Source organism: Mus musculus, chromosome 18, assembly GCF_000001635.26.
Source record: "Mus musculus strain C57BL/6J chromosome 18, GRCm38.p6 C57BL/6J".
Lineage (NCBI taxonomy): Eukaryota > Metazoa > Chordata > Mammalia > Rodentia > Muridae > Mus > Mus musculus.
Window position 1 is genome coordinate 10,459,552 of NC_000084.6, and position 17,946 is coordinate 10,477,497.

The 17,946-nt window shown below is 40.0% G+C and overlaps 1 protein-coding gene across 5 annotated transcripts in view; it reads left to right on the forward strand.

The window, feature by feature from the left end:
* The window catches only part of Greb1l (growth regulation by estrogen in breast cancer-like), a 238,013-nt gene that overhangs the window by 134,619 nt on the left and 85,448 nt on the right, over positions 1 to 17,946 (forward strand). For all 5 annotated transcript variants that reach the window (XM_006526068.4, XM_006526069.3, NM_001083628.1 and 2 more), the window contains exons 5-7: positions 9,791 to 9,967; positions 14,668 to 14,844; positions 17,115 to 17,237. In XM_006526068.4, coding sequence (XP_006526131.1) covers positions 9,791 to 9,967; positions 14,668 to 14,844; positions 17,115 to 17,237 — 477 coding nt within the window. The remainder of the gene's footprint in view (positions 1 to 9,790; positions 9,968 to 14,667; positions 14,845 to 17,114; positions 17,238 to 17,946) is intronic.

Genomic DNA, 17,946 nt, shown 5'->3' on the forward strand with positions numbered 1-17,946 from the left:
TAACCTGCATAGTGTCAGAGCATGAAAAGATTGAGGAAACCAGGGGCCTGGAAACAAGAAGGTTCCAGGTCTCAGGAGAGAGGACAGTTTCCTGCCAAAGCTCGGAGAACAAATAATTTGATGTAAATTACAGCCTTATCCAGTCAGAGCCAGAAAAATTGTTGTCCTTGAAAGTTTGTTTTCTTTTGATTTCCTACTTCCCTGAGGATCTGACAACCCATAGAGGGTTCCAGATCCTCTTGCTACAGGGGAAAGAGACCTGAATAATCCTCCTATAGCTCGTAAGTATCCCTAGAAGGAGTGTCCATCAGTGCTCTTGATCTAGGCCTGCCCACAGTGCATCACTTCTTACAGATCTGCCTCCACGTAACGATTGACTCTTTGCCCAGACTTCCCATGAGGTACCTCACTTACTCATTACAGATGTGCCACAGCCTTTCGCCCCATGGAGATGTGAACACTGACAGCATATGCTGCTGTTCACTTGATTCGAATTATCATTACACCTTTTCCTTTAACTGAGCATTCAGCTCATCAGGCAACACGTGACATTTAACAGTGCTTTAAATGATGGCATCTTGTGGAGAACCGAATTACATGTGATAATTAAATAGAACCAGAGTAAAAACTTACGGGATGATTGTGAAGCAAGCAAATTGTTTCCAACACGTGGGGAAGAGTTTTCCCTGTCTTTCAGTACTTGAGCTAGTAAGCAAATTTTCTTCCAAAGCATGAGGAAGAGAGTTTTTCCCTGTCTTTCAGTACTTGGGCCATGTTTTCAATTTCACAGTGGTGTTATTTATAACCAAGTATTTTTAAAAGGTACCAAGATATAAAGTTGAGGCCCCCCCCCAAAAAAAACCAAAACAAAACAAAACACCAAACCAAACAAAACCAACCAAACAAACAAAACCACATGCCTTTAATCCCTGCTTGAGGGAGGCAGAGGGGGTGGATCTCTGTGAGTTGAAGGCCAGCCTGATATATTTAGTGAATTCCAGGCCAGCCAGAGCTACATGGTAAGATCCTGTCTCAAAGAAAACAAATCAACAAAAAAACCGCACAAGGTTAGGCTACAGCCTGTTTATGTCAAGGTCTCACTCTAACTCAGGCTAATGCTTAACTGAAGCTGTAGCTATCGAATTTGGGGTGATCTTTCTACCTCAGCCCCAAAGGAGCAACGGTAATTTTAAAGGAAAAGGCAAACAATTTTTCTGAGAATAAAGAAATGTCCCCCACCAAAGTAGAAGATTCAAGTCTAACACACTCTGAAAACAATTCTGTACTCGAATTCCTACATCAACTGCTTCCAATTCTTATAACCCTACGAAACTTCCCCTTCATCATAAGATGGCATTTAAAATAAAACGCTGTTTATAACTTGGTATTTTATATTTCACAGTGTTGTCAATTTTGCTTGCTCCAAAAAAGTTCTAAGAATCTTCTTGCTCAAAAGGAAAACAATCCAAAGCTGTGCTCACAAAACAGCATTGAACCGGAACGTAACAACTGTGGCCTTGTTTGAAAATACCTACCACCTTCCAGCTCCTGGGAAACCCCTATTTACCTAAGGCTTAAGGCACCTTAAAGCTATTTTTAGAGGCAATTTAGATAAGCAGATACTTGACATCTGAAGGGCTGCTGAGGCTTGCCATTCATAGGTAAATTTTGGTTGCTAATTTCTTATGTAAATGATTGGAATAGAGTGGGTTCCTATCCTGCTGGGAGGCAGTTGATTGTCTGCGCAGGTGAAGAGCAACCAGATTTTCGACCTCTGAATGCTGCTTTGATTGCTTTAGTTTGAATTTACCTCTGTGTCAGTAAACGTTCCTTTCTCTCCTTTTTTATTTACTCTGGAGCCTTCCAGTTGGAGATAATTGGTGGGCACAAATCTCTTTCTATGAAGTGAAAACCTTGGCTATTTAATTAGGAAAATGCAGATGAAGTCTATAAAGAAGGCCCTGTGCTACCACCACCACTGTTTTAATTAAAATCATTTGTCACAAAAGAGGGGAGGCTCTTTTGCTCTCAAAAGTGAAGTGATTCCCAGAACAAGTTTGTGAGGCAAGTTGTCGAGCCATATAAGTAACTATCTCCCCTTCCTGTGGACAGTCACAGCCGAGACTTCCGTGGGGTGCTCTTGAGGTGTCCTCTGTGGCTTCTGAAGCCACTCCTCGTCCTCGCCCAGTCTCACGGGATACTGGGACCTTGTGGACCTGGAAATCCACTCACATTTCACGGATTCTAAGCCCTGACAATGAGTTTAGGAATCAGTTAAGAAATGTTTACAGAACAACAGCAGGCCCTCCCTCGGCAGGTGAACTTTGCACTGGGTAACTTTCCGTTGACTCTGACCATCTTTGGCCATGAGTGCTTCTTCCGGAGCTACCCTGGCCTCTCTGTTCCTTTCTCTTCTCACCCCATTCTTTCCTTTTAATTAAACTGCCCGAGGCTGCTCTTGGCAAGTAACTACAAGATAAGAGAAGTTCTTTACAAGATTATTTTTAGGAGCAACTTTACATTTGTAGAAAATGCAAGCCAGTAGTTCTATTTGCATACATATATAATTTCTCCTGTGAACAGCATAGTACAGGAAGCACATTTGTTACAATTAATAAGCTAGTGCTCATATATTTTTATTAACATTAACAATCAAGGCTATGGTTTGCTTTAGTTCCTTGCTTTTACCTAATGTCTTTTTTTGAGCCATGATCCTATATTACACCAGATTTAATTGTATTATCTCCTTAGATGTGACATTTTTTTTCTAGAAGTTCTTTCCTGGTTTTGATGGCTCTGGCAATTTTAGGAATATTAGTCAAAAATATTATCAGAAACAACTTTATTGGAAGGGTCTGTCTCTTCTGATGACTCAAGATCTACGTGTCTGGATGACAACCACAGAGGTGTAACGCCATGTCTGTCACATTATTCCAAGAATGCCCAGTGTCAGTACCTCCTATTACTGAGTGGGTGCTGAACTTAGTTACCTGAAGCAGTGTCTTCTCACACCCCACCCCCATAGTGTGGAAGAAATGCACACAGTAGGGAGTTATGCACCACATCCTGTGGGCAGAGTAGCTATGTTTATTTGAAGTTTTACCTCATAGGGACTCATTTCTTCTCCACCATTTATTCATTCATTCAACCATTTATTCCCATCCTTATGGATATTTATTTTCTGTTTTGTGTTATATACAACACTGCTGAATGTGTTGTAACTTAAAGAATCCCATTTTCAGTTATTGGAAGCTTTTGAGTGGTTGGTTCTTTCAAGCTTTCTACAGACACACCGATTTTTCTCTTTTCTCAGGTATAAAAAAACCATGAAAGCATGCGTCTTCCAGGGCTGTTCATTGTTCACTGATCCTCTGTCCTCTGTCTCAACAAAACAACAGCTTCTTTGATCACTCCCACCTGTGCCTTCTCAACTCGGTTTAGCCAGGGACACCCCCCACCCCAAGTCTATCCTTGGTAAACTGAAGGTGTTCTGATGGACCCTATTTCAAAATAGTAGGGTGGACATCAGAACTGAAGAAAATGCCTGACATGGTCCTTTGGCATACAAGGGGGCTGAGGGAGAGAGAGAGAGAGAGAGAGAGAGAGAGAGAGAGAGAGAGAGAGAGAGAGAGAGAGATCGGATTACAAGATCATTCTTGTGGTTTGTCAAAGCTTTCCAGACTGACACACGCTAGGCCTGGAAGCCCTCAGCCTTGAGTCGTGATAGGTGTGACAGGTGTGTGCCACCACTGAGAGCGAAATCCTTGAATTTCAGAATTTATCGGTGAGAATGAGCCAGGTGGAGGATGGCATACTCCACAGTTGACAAGGATGGAATAGTAAATGCTCCACAGAATTCAGACTAAAAGGGGCACAGTGAGAACGGGTTATAGAACTGATAGTAACAAGCAAAAAAGATTATAGTGCAGTGTCCTATGCTACCCTGGAGCTAGGGAAAGCATCGGGCACAAGTCAGAAGAACACTTATTCTGTTGTCATTTTTGAGACCTATTTATTTTTTATTTCTCTCTCTCTCTCTCTCTCTCTGTGTGTGTGTGTGTGTGTGTGTGTGTGTGTGTGTGTGTGTGTGTGTTAGTTTAAGTTTTATTGCTGTAAAAAAAAAACTATGACCCAGGCAACTCATGAAGGAAAACATTTAATTAAGTCTGGCTTACAGTTTGAGAGGTTTAGTTCTCATCATGGCAGGAAGCGTGGCAGCGTTAGGCAGGCATGGTGCTGGAAGAGTTCTACATTTTGACCTTCAGGCCGCAGAAGATGTGTGTTCCACCCTGGATGAAGCTTGAGCATAGGAGACCTTAAAGCCTGCCCCCACAGTGAAACACTTCCTCCAACAAGGCCATTCCTCCTAATAGTGCCGCTCCCCATGGACCAAGCTTTTAAACACATGAGTTTATGGGAGACATACCAGGCTAGTCTTGAATTCAAGGTCTTCCTGCCTTAGTATCTGAAGTGTTAGGATTTTAGGCATATGCCTTTACGGCCAGCAAGAGATTTAAAAGTTGAAGGAGCATCTCGGTGGGCGTCAGAGCTGGCTTGTGGTATCCTCTCCATTGGTTATGGTGACTTGGCTCAGGACATTAGGTTAGCCTTCCCAGACCTTTCTCTCATTTACATACTGAAGAGGTTAGAATAGGTAGTGTTTCCCAATCTTCTGAGTAACAAATCACTTTTAGTAATGTAGACACTTTAAACTTCCTTGAGCTTTTTAAAATAATTCTGTCATTGCATGGCATATGATAAAAATAAAAATGTTTTATGTCTATGAGTACTCTGTCACATACATATAGTCCTGCATGAAAAAACTGGGGATCAAATAAAAAAGGTGGTTGTGAGCCACCATGTAGGTTCTGGGAATTGGACTCAGAATCTATGGAAGAAAAACCAGTGTTCTTCACCACTGAACCATCTTTTTGGCCTCCTAAAAATTTTAACTTTAAGTAGAAAGCAATTATTCTAAATTGACAGATATATTATTAACATGTTCTTTTATATTTATGCTATACAACTGTCTACAGTTTATGATTCAATAGTTGTAGCTTAGTTAACTGTAAGTTAGATACATTTAAAAAAGGAGTGTTTGTTGAAAATTCAAAAATAAAAGATTTTTCCTTGTTTTAGGAGAGACAAATGGATTTAAATGTTTTCAGCATTTAAAAAACACTCAAAACTGCTCTCCCTCCCCCACCCCCAGGTGTGGCTGTAGAGACCCCAAGCAAACTAGGGAAGGGCACTCACTGAATTGTATTCCCAGTCCCCAGATCTACATCTTACATCTCAGATGTGGGAGTTAGATATTTGGGGCTAAAGGGATATAGAGATTTATTTCCACAAATTTCATATTTTTGCTCTACGTGATAAAATTTAGGCTGGACTGTAGTTACTATTTTTTTTATCTTTATAACATTAATTCCCAGTGCTTGAGAGGAAGAGACTGGCGAATCTCAAGGCCAGCCTGATTTGCATAGCCAGTTGTAGGCCAGTCAGAGCTACTTAGTGAGATTCTGTCTCAAAATAAAAGAAAACAAACATGAATTATTTTTGGTATCTAAACTTATATTGATGCATTTTATATAATTTTACTGATTCTGTGTATGTGTATATGTGTGTGTATGTATTTATATGTGTGCTGCATGTTTGTTATGTCTGTGTGCTACTAGGAATTAAACTAAGGCTTTGCACATGTTAGGTGCACTCTATACTAAAGTACATTTCTAACATTATAATTTAAAACTTATGGTTTTGTTTATACTTGAGAATTTCATACATGTACATAATGAGATACAATTTATCCATTCTCTTAAATTTCCCCAATGTATCCTAACTTCATGTCCTTTGGCGGGGGGGGGGGGGTGTCTGAAAACTCATTAAATTCAGCTGTAGTGCTTCCCATATGGTGCTAGCAGCTACCAGTGGCTCCTTATTACAGGCAAATGTCTGAATGAGGGAGGGAGATGAATTCAACTCTGTATAGCCAATAATCATATTTGGGTACATTAGTAAAATTACTTTTTCCCATTTATCTGAGCTTCCCAACTTTATCCAGCAGCCCATTATACATATGAATTAAACAATATATCAATATAGATGAAAACAATGTGAAATTGTATAAAAGGTGAAGACTACACTGTGACAACGGGCTTTGTCTCAATGAGCTATGAGTTCATGTGACTGGTTCCACTCACACTCTACAGGTGCTGAGTGAAAGGCCATCTTCTCTTTTACAGTAGGGAATTACAATAAACAGTTGAGTTTTAGGAGATGATAATGATGACTATTTAAATTTCACTCAGAGAATTAGTAGGACCGTGAGATGACTCACAGGGTAAAGGTGCCTGCCATGGACGCCTTGATGCCCAGAATCCATGTGAAGGTGGTTAGGACAGAAGAAACTGCACAAAGTTGCCCTCTGTCTTCCAATGTATGCTATGGCACATGTAAGCCCCCATATCGTAACACATTAATAATAATAAATAATAATAATAATTTAAAAATAAACTTCATATGTAATTCCTGAGTGTTGTAGAATGTTGTTTTGGATCCCCACACTTATGAAAGCCACCTGTTAAGTAACAATGTATTGGGTGACCTTAAGGTTAGTTTTCTTTTGGAAGATTTATTTTATTTTTAAAATGTGTGTGTGTGTGTTGATATGTGCATATGAAGCCAGAATTGGACATTGGATCCCCTGATGCTAGAGTTAAAGACAGTTGTGAGTCACCCAGCATAGATTCTGGGGTCCCAATTGTGCTCCTCTACAAGGGTAGTAAGAACTCTTGACCTCTGAGCCATCTCTCAGCCCCAACCTTAAGGTTTTATATAATGGCAGTGTCCTCAAAACCTTGCAGTAGTTTTGTGAGTTGGTACAGGTTGTGGTTGTCATTTCCTTCTCAGTGACAAAGGCACCTCCCAGAGATCAGTCCAATTAATATGTAGTCATAAACTTCCCATCAATGATTAATGCATGCTAGTTAGCAAGATAGTTTATGCCCCACTCCTGGAAGCAAGTCATACTTAGAGTGAAGATGCCACTCCCTGGGGAATTGTGTTCTAGGTTTACAGCTGATCAGTAATCTCTCTGATGAGAAATCTTGAGACTCCTTTCAATGCTTTCAGGTACTTCCTAGTTTAATATTTTGTAATTTTAAAACTTAAGTTTTATTTAAATTGTATATAGTCTCTATCTGTCCACTGGAGCTTGACTTATAGGTAGTTGTGATCTTGTTCCATGTGGGTGCTGAGAAATGAACTCGGGTCCTCTGCAAAAGCAGCAGGCACATTTAATCACCAAGCCTTCTTTCCAGCCCCTAATATGTTGTAATTTGATGCAAAAGCCTGTGCCTACCCTTACGTAGACCATAGCCACGCACCACCATACTTAGTGCTTAGCTTGTCTTTTGCCAGACTGAACAGTGTGTTCTTATTTTTCTTATATAACAAACTTCCATGTCTTATATCCCTAAACTTTACTGGACTCATTTTATAACCTTGAAGAAGTTCCTTTCCTTCTGGAGACCCAGTTTCTCCATCTCTGGCAAGGAGACAATCTATTCCTAAAGCTGCTGAGAGAATTGTGCCTACCTGTTGGTAGTACTCCTTAAACATATGTATCTGCCATCAGCAGCACTATTGTTAATTCCCAAATCTCAAGCCATTTAACGTTGTTACCCAAGGACAGTACAAAGCAGATATTGGCTCAAAAAAAAATTCATCAACTGAATAACTTACATTCTTCTTGGATACTAATGATTTGTTTTTCAAATAAACAGATGACAGTTTAAGTAATAAAATTGTTAAGGAATTCAGTGTAACTTTTAGATATTACTTATGTCAGGAACTCTAAAAGTTGGATTAATTTCATCAGTATTAAAGAGGATCTGTAAGTCTGAAGTGATTGAGCAACATTATTTTGATCAGTCTGGTCTTCTGTTGACTTTCTAATTCTGGTATGCCTGCTTTCAAGTTTTGATGATCCAAAGCATGACAGATTCCTATTCAACCGTACAGTATTTGGATGGAGTTTAATTTTTTTTCACTTACTAACTGATGGCATCCAATTATTTGTTGGCTTATGGTAAAATCATGAGATGACTTAATGCTCATGGAATTCCACATTTCTTCAGAGTTGGGATATGAGTAATGAAGATAGTAATTTCTCCAAATTTATATGTGGAGAGTTAGGTGTTCATCTGCCACTTTCCACCAACCTTCTGTTGCAAGTGACAGAACCGCAATGAAACCAGCATAGGCAAAATGAGGAAATTATTGGAAGAATTCACATGTTAAAGATCACAGGATAGTTACTGCCAAACTCACCTGCCCAGCTTTCTGACGCTGCCAAGAGACTTCTCTCACAGGTCAAGAAACAAGAGAGGTGTCAGAGATCAAACTGGATCATGCCTCCTTAACCCCCAGCTCCATGTTGAGAATTCCTATGCAAAATCTTTGACTGGCCAATTTTATCAGATGTCTGCTTCTAGACCAATCAACTATGACCAGAAAAGTGGGATATTAAAGTAGCCCAGATAGAGCAGAGTTCCAGTGTCTGGTTGGTTGGGAACATCACAGCTCTAGAGAGAATGCACATGTTAGAGCACAGAGAGGGTCATCCTAAAACAACAGGGCTGTAGCTGCCTCTATGATGTTGGGTTTGAAATTACTCACTTCTTACATTTTCTTCTAACTAACTCACCATGAGTTCTCCCCTGCTACCCATCTCCACCCTACCTAGGTTTTGTGAGACAGTGTTTCTCTGTTGTAACCCTAGCTGTCCTGGTACTCACTGAGTAGACCAAGCTGGCCTCAAACACACAGGAATCCAACTGCCTCTGCTTTCTGACTGCTGGTATTAAAGGCATATGCCACCACTGCTTGGCTCAACATGAGTTCTTGAAGGAAAATGTTCTGTCCAAATTTGTCTCTTTAGGCCTGTGAAGCACTTGTTTATAAATTATGAAATACTGAGTGAATGTGGCAGCCCATTACAAACTGATTACATAAGTACTTGTTATATCTTGGCTTATCTAGTGAATCTGTTCTGAATTCTAGTTCTGACTGGTTCCCTGATCAGTCACCAAGCTCTGAGCTCCAGTCTCTGCTGCTGTGATGTGAGGGAGCATCTGTGTTCAGTGACTTGATTTGTCCCAGTTAGAAATGACTTCATCTTGAAAATAAAGACTTGGCTAGGGAGATGGACTCTTGGGTAAAGTGGCTATCCTGTACATGTGAGGGCCTGAGTTTAGATCCCAGGCATCCACTAAAAAGACAATTGAGTATCTGTAACTCCCATACTGGTGAGGTTTGGGGAGCAAGAGAAGGCACACAGATCCCTGGAGCTCCAGATTCAGTGAGAGACTATCTCAAAATAAGAGAGAGAGCAATTGAGGTAGACGCCTGACATTAAACTCTAACCTCTACAGATACCTGAGCACACACATTCACACTCACATATGAGTACAGAGAGGGAAAGGGGAAGGGGGAGGGAGAGGGAGTGAAAGTTGAGTGTGTGAAAACTTACCAAGTACACAGAAAAATTATACACACTTTCCAAGGTTTCTTATATATTTATGATCACCTTACTTGTGGGCCAGAAAACTTGAGTTGTCATCTTGATGGAACCAAACAGAAGGGAATAGATTTGTCTTCTTGTTGGGGGCCATGGGCTTTGAGTCCTTAGAAGTGATTCTTATAAATAGCTCTATTCTCCCAACAGGTAGATAAGGAGAGATTACCTTCCCTAAGTATTCTGCTGTTTTCTTCTTACTGTTTCTAGGGTTTTGTCAAGCTGGAAAGGATCTGCGTTTGGTGTCACTGTGCATGGAACAAATTGACATCCCAGCCGGGTTCCTGCTGGTGGGGGCCAAGTCTCCTAACCTCCCTGAACACATCCTAGTTTGTGCTGTGGACAAGCGATTTCTACCAGATGACCATGGGAAAAATGCACTTTTAGGTGAGTCTTTAATGCCTATGAAACTCCATCCAGAAGGAAGGAGCTGAAATATATGTTTATTAAAACCTATTTGAGAATTTTAAGGGGTTGGGAATTTAGCTCAGTGGTAGAGCGCTTGCCTAGCAAGCACAAGGCCCTGGGTTCTGTCCTCAGCCCTGGGAAAAGAAAAAAGGGAATTTTATATGTGTACATGTATGTCACTGAATTAGTTGAAGTTTAAATGGTTTAGTTTCAAACAGGAAATATTTTTCTCTTGTAAAAAAGTAAATATATTTTACTTTTTTATTGTCAAAATAGGCATGCAAAACTTTTTTGAGAACATTAAAAAGGAGCATGTGATTTATTAAAATTTAGTATTTTAGGTCTAAGAATATTTGCTTAGCACATGTAATGCTCTCAATTTCATCCTTAGTCATGTAAGGATTTTTTGTATTTTATTAAATAAAGTAAATCTCTATAGTCACTAATCTGAACCTGATGTCAAGTCCCAACTATTTGTTTGTGAATTATTTACTTTGTAAGGTATCTGTAAATTTTCAATACTACCTAATACTTTATAAGTATGATTAGTTTGAATATAAAATGTCCCCATCAGGAGGGAGATTAGTGAGGAGCATAATAATCAGAGTGATATATATACCATTCATGAGCTTTTCTGTTGAGCGCTTGGTGCCCACTGGGTAGTGCTATTCTTAAGGGTTGGGGAAATCTTTAGGAAGTAGGGCCTAGCTGGAGGGCTATTACAATATACCGGGCAGCCTCACACTCCTGCTGCTCCAACCTCTTTCTTCCTCCCTTGTCATGATGAGCTGCATCCCTTGAGCCTTAAGCAAGAATAAACACTTCCTCCCTTATGCTATTTCTGTCCTCAGTCTATCACAGTGACAAGAAAGCTAACAGATGCTTCTCATCTTACATTTAATATCAATTTACCTAAAATAACTAGAAAGGGTAGAGTATTTTCTTAAGTAGTGATTGATGTGGGAAGGAGGGCAAGCCCATTGTGGGTGTTGCTATCCCTGAGCTGGTGGCCCTAGGTTCTATAAGAAAACAGGCTGAGCAAGCCATGATGAGCAAGCCAGTAAGCAGCACCCCTCCAGGACCTCTGCATTAACTCCTGCCTCCAGGTTCCTGCCCTGTTTGAGTTCTTGCTGTGATAGACTATGATGTGGAAACAAGCCAAATAAACTCTTTCCTCTCCAACTTGCTTTGCGTCACAGTGTTTCATTGCAGCAATAGCAACCCCTGCCTAAGACAGACAAGATCTTACCATGTAGCCCTGGATGGCCTGGAAAGCTATATAGACCAGGGTGGCCTCAAATTCATCAAGAGCCACTTGCCTTTGCCTCCATAGTGCTGGGACTGAAGGCATGTGCCACCACACCTAGCTTGTTTTTTATTTATTTTGTATTACACAGACAAATAGATATATGAGCTTTGCTCCTTGTTGCTGTTTATCTAGAGGTTTGACTTCTCAGAATGCCTTCTATTTAAATGGAATCATGTCTTTAAAGTGCAAATATCAGAAGAGGACAAAGAATTAAACTACTGTATTGTGAGATGATTTTTGTTTTAGTTTGATGAAGCCACACGAATTACACAAGATCAGAAAGCCTTGAAACTCTTGAATCAGAAACTATCCCATAACATGCTATAGAGGTCCCTTCCCTTCCTCAACACCCCACCTCTTTTTTCTTTCTTTCTTTCTTTCTTTCTTGACAAGATCTTACTGTGTGGCCCCGTGACTTGGAACTTACTATGTAGACAAGAGTTCCACCTGCTTCTGCCCCCCAACGGCTAGAATTATATGAGAGCTTCTTAAATTGTAGTCCAGAGCCATCTATTGGCTAACATACACTGATCATTTTCACATTTCAAAGATGTCAAAAATACATACTGGGCACTATTGCACATGTCTATAACCCCAACACCAGACAGTAAAGCAGAAGAATCAAGAGTTCAAGGTCACCCTGGGCTAATAGAGACCTGTATTTGATCCTCGGTACTGAGCAGTAAAATGTATTCACTACTCTTTAAGTGAAAGTAAGCATATAGTTTAATACAGAAATCTAATGGTAAAGCTTCCTTATTGTAGTAAATTAGCAAAGAAGGTCCAGTCATTCATTTGATCATTTCTTTATTCAGCTGCACTTATTCAAAATGTACAGTGTAATAAAAAACTGAGCTAAGCTATGACCTGGAGGCACAAAAACTCTAAGAGACAGTCCTTGCATTCATTTACTTAAGACTCATTGGCGATGTCGAACAATTTGGGAAACATGTAGCATTTTAAAAGTATTATAGTCTCTTCTATCAGAACAGATGAGATGAAGCTCTGACTAAAAACCCTAGAAAATGTCTCATAATCCATCAGGGGTTCTTCATAAGCAGGGGATCCTCATACACAGAAAGCATTGTCAGATTATGTGTCCGTTGGTTGGATAGATAGATAGAAGGATAGGTAGATGGATGGATGGATGATGGATAGATAGACAGATGGACAGGCAGATGGATGGATGATTGTATGAATGGGTGACTGGGTAGGTGCATGAATGGTTGGATGGATGGGTGAATGGGCAGATGGGTGGATGGGTGATTAGATGGATGGGCAGATGGGTGGGTAGATGGATGGATGGGTGACTATAGATACTTGGTTAATTACACAGTCAATGACTTTTTATTTATTGTTATTGGCCTACATCTTAAACAAATTGAAAAATGAACAAATATTCTCTAATATCCTTTTCTGAATACATTCTAAGTCATTTATAAGTTTATTTTAATGTACATTACTTGATAAAATGACAATAAACTATTAATTAAGTTATTAATTAAGCAGAGGTTGTAATTATCTCTCATTCACCACTCCCCTCTAAGGAGTTACTAGGTGTTCAGTAAATAATTGTTATAGAAATAACTTGGGTGGCCGATTTATAAATGTTTTGAATTATTGGTATCCTCCAGTAGAGGTATTGTAAAATGTTCTTTGTATCCTTGTGGCCTTTCTTTTCTTTCTTTATCCTTGTTAATATGTACCAAGTTGGTTTAGGGGTTTGAAAGCTGAGTCAGTTTGCCATTGGTCATGTTTTCAGTTATTGTAGACAGGTGCATGGCCTTTGTACAGGATGTAAGGCTCCCTGTTTCCCCCTTTGTCCCGTTCATCAGTATGACTGCATGTGTGTCTGTTCTCATCAGATCTGAGTAAAGGAACTCACTGTTTTCCTGGTCTTCCCTTCTCTTGCGTGTTAAAGGGGCTAATGGCTGACTTTTCATAAAGTAATGCGTGGCTTCTTATCCTCCCAGCCTTCTCCATCTCCCCTTTCTTTCCACATCTGTTCCAGCCAGGCCATTGAGTCTTATTTTGTTCAATTAGTCCAAGGGATTGTTCAAACTTTCCATATAAAAGAATAAGAAGCTCAGGTGAGTCAAGAGAGGGTGGATGAAGACGAAATGGGAAGTTCACAGAGCCTATGTCTAGCTCTGATAGGAACAGAAGTGTCTGGGATAACTCATCATCACACAGCCCAGCGTCATCCGTGCTGCCCCTCCTGGCTGCTCCGGCTGCCTGGTCACAGCTCTCAACTAATTCTCTCCAAAACCAGAATTTATGTGTACTTGAGATAAGCCACATATAGATTCCAATTTTACAAACCTTTACAAGTCTAGGGTCCAGTGCTATCTAGATAAAATTCTAGAAGAGAGATTCTAAGTGTCTCATAGTAGTTCAGATACTTATCATCTGCTCATAGTCCCTGGGTCTGGGGATAAGCCGCTGTTGTGAGCTAGACAGGGAACAAAGAGAAAGATTCACAGACTCTTTAAACAAGAGCTTTGTTAGAATAATGAGCTGCAAGGATTTAATGATTACATTGCTTTTAAGTAATGAAAAATAAAACCGTGATATTTGAAATTTGAGGTTTTATTATTGTTTATTCATATACAAAGTGACAGGTTTCATAAAGATGCTTTTATTGAGGCATATCATATTCTTTGCCATTCAGCTAATTATTCTCTCCTCAGCAGGACTTAAGAAAGGAGGAGCATGCAGCATGAAAGCATGAGGGGCTTTATGACAAAAATCCTTTGTCTTCCTTTTCCTTCCTTCCTTCCCTCCCCCACCCAACTCCTTCCTCCCTGTCCCCCTCCCTCCATACCTCCCTCCTCCCTCTTTCCTCTCTCAGTGCTGGGGCTCTAGCTCAGGGTCTTACTCAGCTAGACAGGGACTCTGTCACTGAGCGCCTCAGCCCCCACTCAACGTTCCTGTCCTTATGTAGTCTCTAACTTTTGTCACCTGATCCTTCCAAATCTGTGTTTTTAGCCATTGTCCTGTTAGAGTGATGCTGAACTTATTTCCTGTCTTTTACTGTTATTATATGACTCTGAAGTTGTTACAACTTCACTGTGAGTTTCATGTTAGAGCAGCATTGGAGCAACCTTAAATTTCCCGAGTGTTTGAACAGAGAGTGCCAGCTGACAAGCATTTGCAATCTTATCTGAAGAATTTAAAATGAAAGGAGAAAGTTGGGGTGGGGGAAGACTCCGCTGAAAACCTACCACTGCTTTTCTCCTCCCTTCTGAAGTATTTCCTAAAAGTTGGGATATTGTTGGCTCAATAGACTGAATAATTTTATACTTTTCATATCTACAAGTAGTGTATCAGCTTACAAGGCCACTAGTAACATTAGCTTTCCCCATTTCAGGGTTTTCTGGAAATTGTATCGGTTGTGGAGAAAGAGGATTTCGATATTTCACAGAATTTTCCAACCACATTAACTTGAAGCTCACCACCCAGCCGAAGAAGCAGAAGCACTTAAAGTACTACCTAGTCAGGACCTCCCAGGGCGTGTTATCAAAGGGACCTCTCATCTGCTGGAAAGGTAATCAAATTCCAGGAGGGGGAGGGGAGGGGGAATCTGTGTGGGTAACAAGTGACCCTTACAGGGTTCAGAGTACAGGTGTGGGGCACATAAATAACTCAAGTTCAAAAGGCTGCTCAAAAATGCAAAGCCCTTTGGGAGGTTGTTTAACTTGCCCCTTCTTATAATTAAGTGAAGCATCTGAGTATAGGAGAGGCAGGAAAGTGCAGGTCTCCAGACTTGTCTCCAGAGAAGGTGTTCAGCTCTGGGGCTGGGAAAGGCACTCCTGGGTGTCTTTCACTTAGAGAGAACATGAGTGTAAAATGTTCTCTTTGTTTATTTCAGTTTGTTAGTAGTTCTGGACAATCTATGTTTTTCTATTTTTATTTCACCAAAACATAACCAAATAGCAATTCAGTCCTCTCTATGCCTTGGGAACTACATGATTAAGTGGACAGTTTTGTTTCTTTGGAATTAGCAACAATTTAGCTAGCTACTCTGTAGAAAGTCTCATCTTTATGTGCTTAATAGGCATTGCCAGTTTTAGCTACTGTCCTAATGTAATTTCTTTGATGCTGAGAATTTTTTCTCCATAGAATAATTGTCTTTATCATTCTTGCCAACATGTGAGTTTTACCTGACTTTGGGATAGCAGAATAAATCCAAATTACAGTAGCATATTTGTCTCTGAATCCTCCACCATAATTACTCTTGGCTGCATTTGAGGTGACACTTAATATATAATGCCACAGGAAATGGTGCTGTGTGTCCCAAGAGCTTAAATCTTGCAAGCACTGAATCTTAAGAATATCATTCATAGCTCTTTATCTTGGAAAAGTGTAAAGAATTTTCCCTTGAATACCGTAAATCGGATTAAAGAGTAAACCAAGGCAAGCACCATCTCTCTATCTTTCCACTTTTTCCTTCAGCTTTTGTTTTGTTTGCATAAATACACTTGACTTCTTGGTGCTCAAGGAGTTCATGTTCCTAGTGAAGAGTAGCATTTTCATATTATTCAACTGATGATTGATGTGTGCGTGCTACCACAGCACATGTGGAAGCCAGAGGACAACCTGTGGGAATCTGTTGTCTCCCTTTGCTGTGTGAGTTCCAGGGCTTGAGCTCCTGTATCAGGCTTGGTGGTAAGCACTTTACCCTCTGAGCCACCTCACTTGGCCATTTTTAAAAGTGGTCTCATATGTATAGCAGATTTTATATACTGAAATTATATACTTATTTATATAAAATTCACATAATATCAATACACATATATGCACATAATATGCATAAGATGAAGTTAAACTTTATGCCAAAATATAATCACTGTTTTCAGAAAGCTACATGTGCCCCATTACCATGGAAACTTTCCTTAGAACCCCTGTAACCCTGTTACAACCATTTACATTTCTATTCCACACACTACTTTGTGAGACTAGCAATCAATCATACAATTTAGTTGGAACCCGAAGACTGAGAGACTCTCACAGTGTTCACTGAGTCAATACACAATACAAGTAGAGTCATATCAGAATCTCAGTACTATTACTTGAGGCAAAACTTGCCATTGTATTATCAATAATCATTTTGAATACCATTTACCTATTTCCTTTAATAAGAACTAATAATAATAATTTTCTTCTAATTTGTCTCTGCTATCTATACAGTTTTTAGTTTTCTTATGTTTGAATAATCATTAAAATTGAGTAGAAACATCTGAAAGCAGCCTAGGTGGGTTAACAGTTACTACTATACATTTAAATAAGTTATAAACAAGAAGTTACCTGGTCGGGCTGAGATGGCTCAGTGGTTAAAAGCACTGACTGCTCTTTCAGAGGTCCTGAGTTCAATTCCCGACAACCACATGGTGGCTCACAACCATCTGTAATGGGATCTGATGCCCTCTTCTGGTGTGTCTGAAGACTGCTACAGTGGACTCAAATAAATGTAATAAATAAATCTATTTTTTAAGTTACCTGGTATCTAAAAAGCTTAATGTTTTTATAAATTATTGACATTTGACCCTTTATCTTACCCATAAAGCTAACAAAGCTGTGTTGGTTACCAGCCTTTTTCATGTGGGGACTAATCTGGGGGCCATAAGTCTGTGCATGTTCTCTGCCTTAAGCAAACATCTCGCTTAGGAAGACTGTGCGCCACTCTGAACAGGCTGTAGGAAAGTTGCTACCATTCAAGAAGCAAAAACATGTTTCAGTGATCTTATGGATTGTGTACCCATTGCCTGCTAAAATAAAAACTAGCTTCTTCATGTCATGTTTTTTAATCCCCTCTAGAATGTAGAAGCCGACAATCCTCTGCTCTTTGCCACTCCACTAAGCCTATTTCTTCAGTGTCATCAGCTGTGGCACCAGAAAATGGAACAGCTAATGGATACAAAGCAGGCTTCACGGTGACAGGTATGACGTAGCTTTATGTTATTGTAAGGACAGGCTTCATGGTGACAGGTATGACGTAGTTTTATGTTATTGTAAGAACAGATATATATTCAATGAAGCATCTTTAAACTTGCTTAGCTGGCTTGAGTGAGATGTCTTCAAATAAAATACTCTTTGAGTATTATTAGGATGCAATTTGAGCCACTGCTAGAATTAGAAGCCTGTGTTGAGATGGGAAGTCTTCGGAGGACCAGGACTTAAGTCTCAGTGATCTTACCACGATTAGACAGAGAATGGAGAAAAGAACTGACAGGCAGAAGAAAATTTAGGTTTAGCATAGGATGGGATGCCAGGGGACTCGGATGTAGAGAGTATATAGAAATCAGACACCACAGCTATGGGGTAGCACATATTGGGGACACACTCATAAAGAATAGAATCCTAAGGTAGAGCTGTGTTTAATCCCTAAGATGACTCTACTCCATCAGAATTCAGGGAACCCCATAGAAGAGGAGAGGCAAAGAGCATAAGAGACAGAGAGGATCAAGGACACCAAGGAAACAAGGTTTTTAAAAGGAAGAAAAGAAAATCAGAAACAAGCAACAGAACCCTGAGATAACTGGAGAGAATAGCACACTAGCTGGTATAAAACAGGCTCCTGGATAGACTGGGTGCCAGAGTGGGTGAATCCAGGATCTAGTTTTTAATGCTACAGGACAGGAGCTCTGTT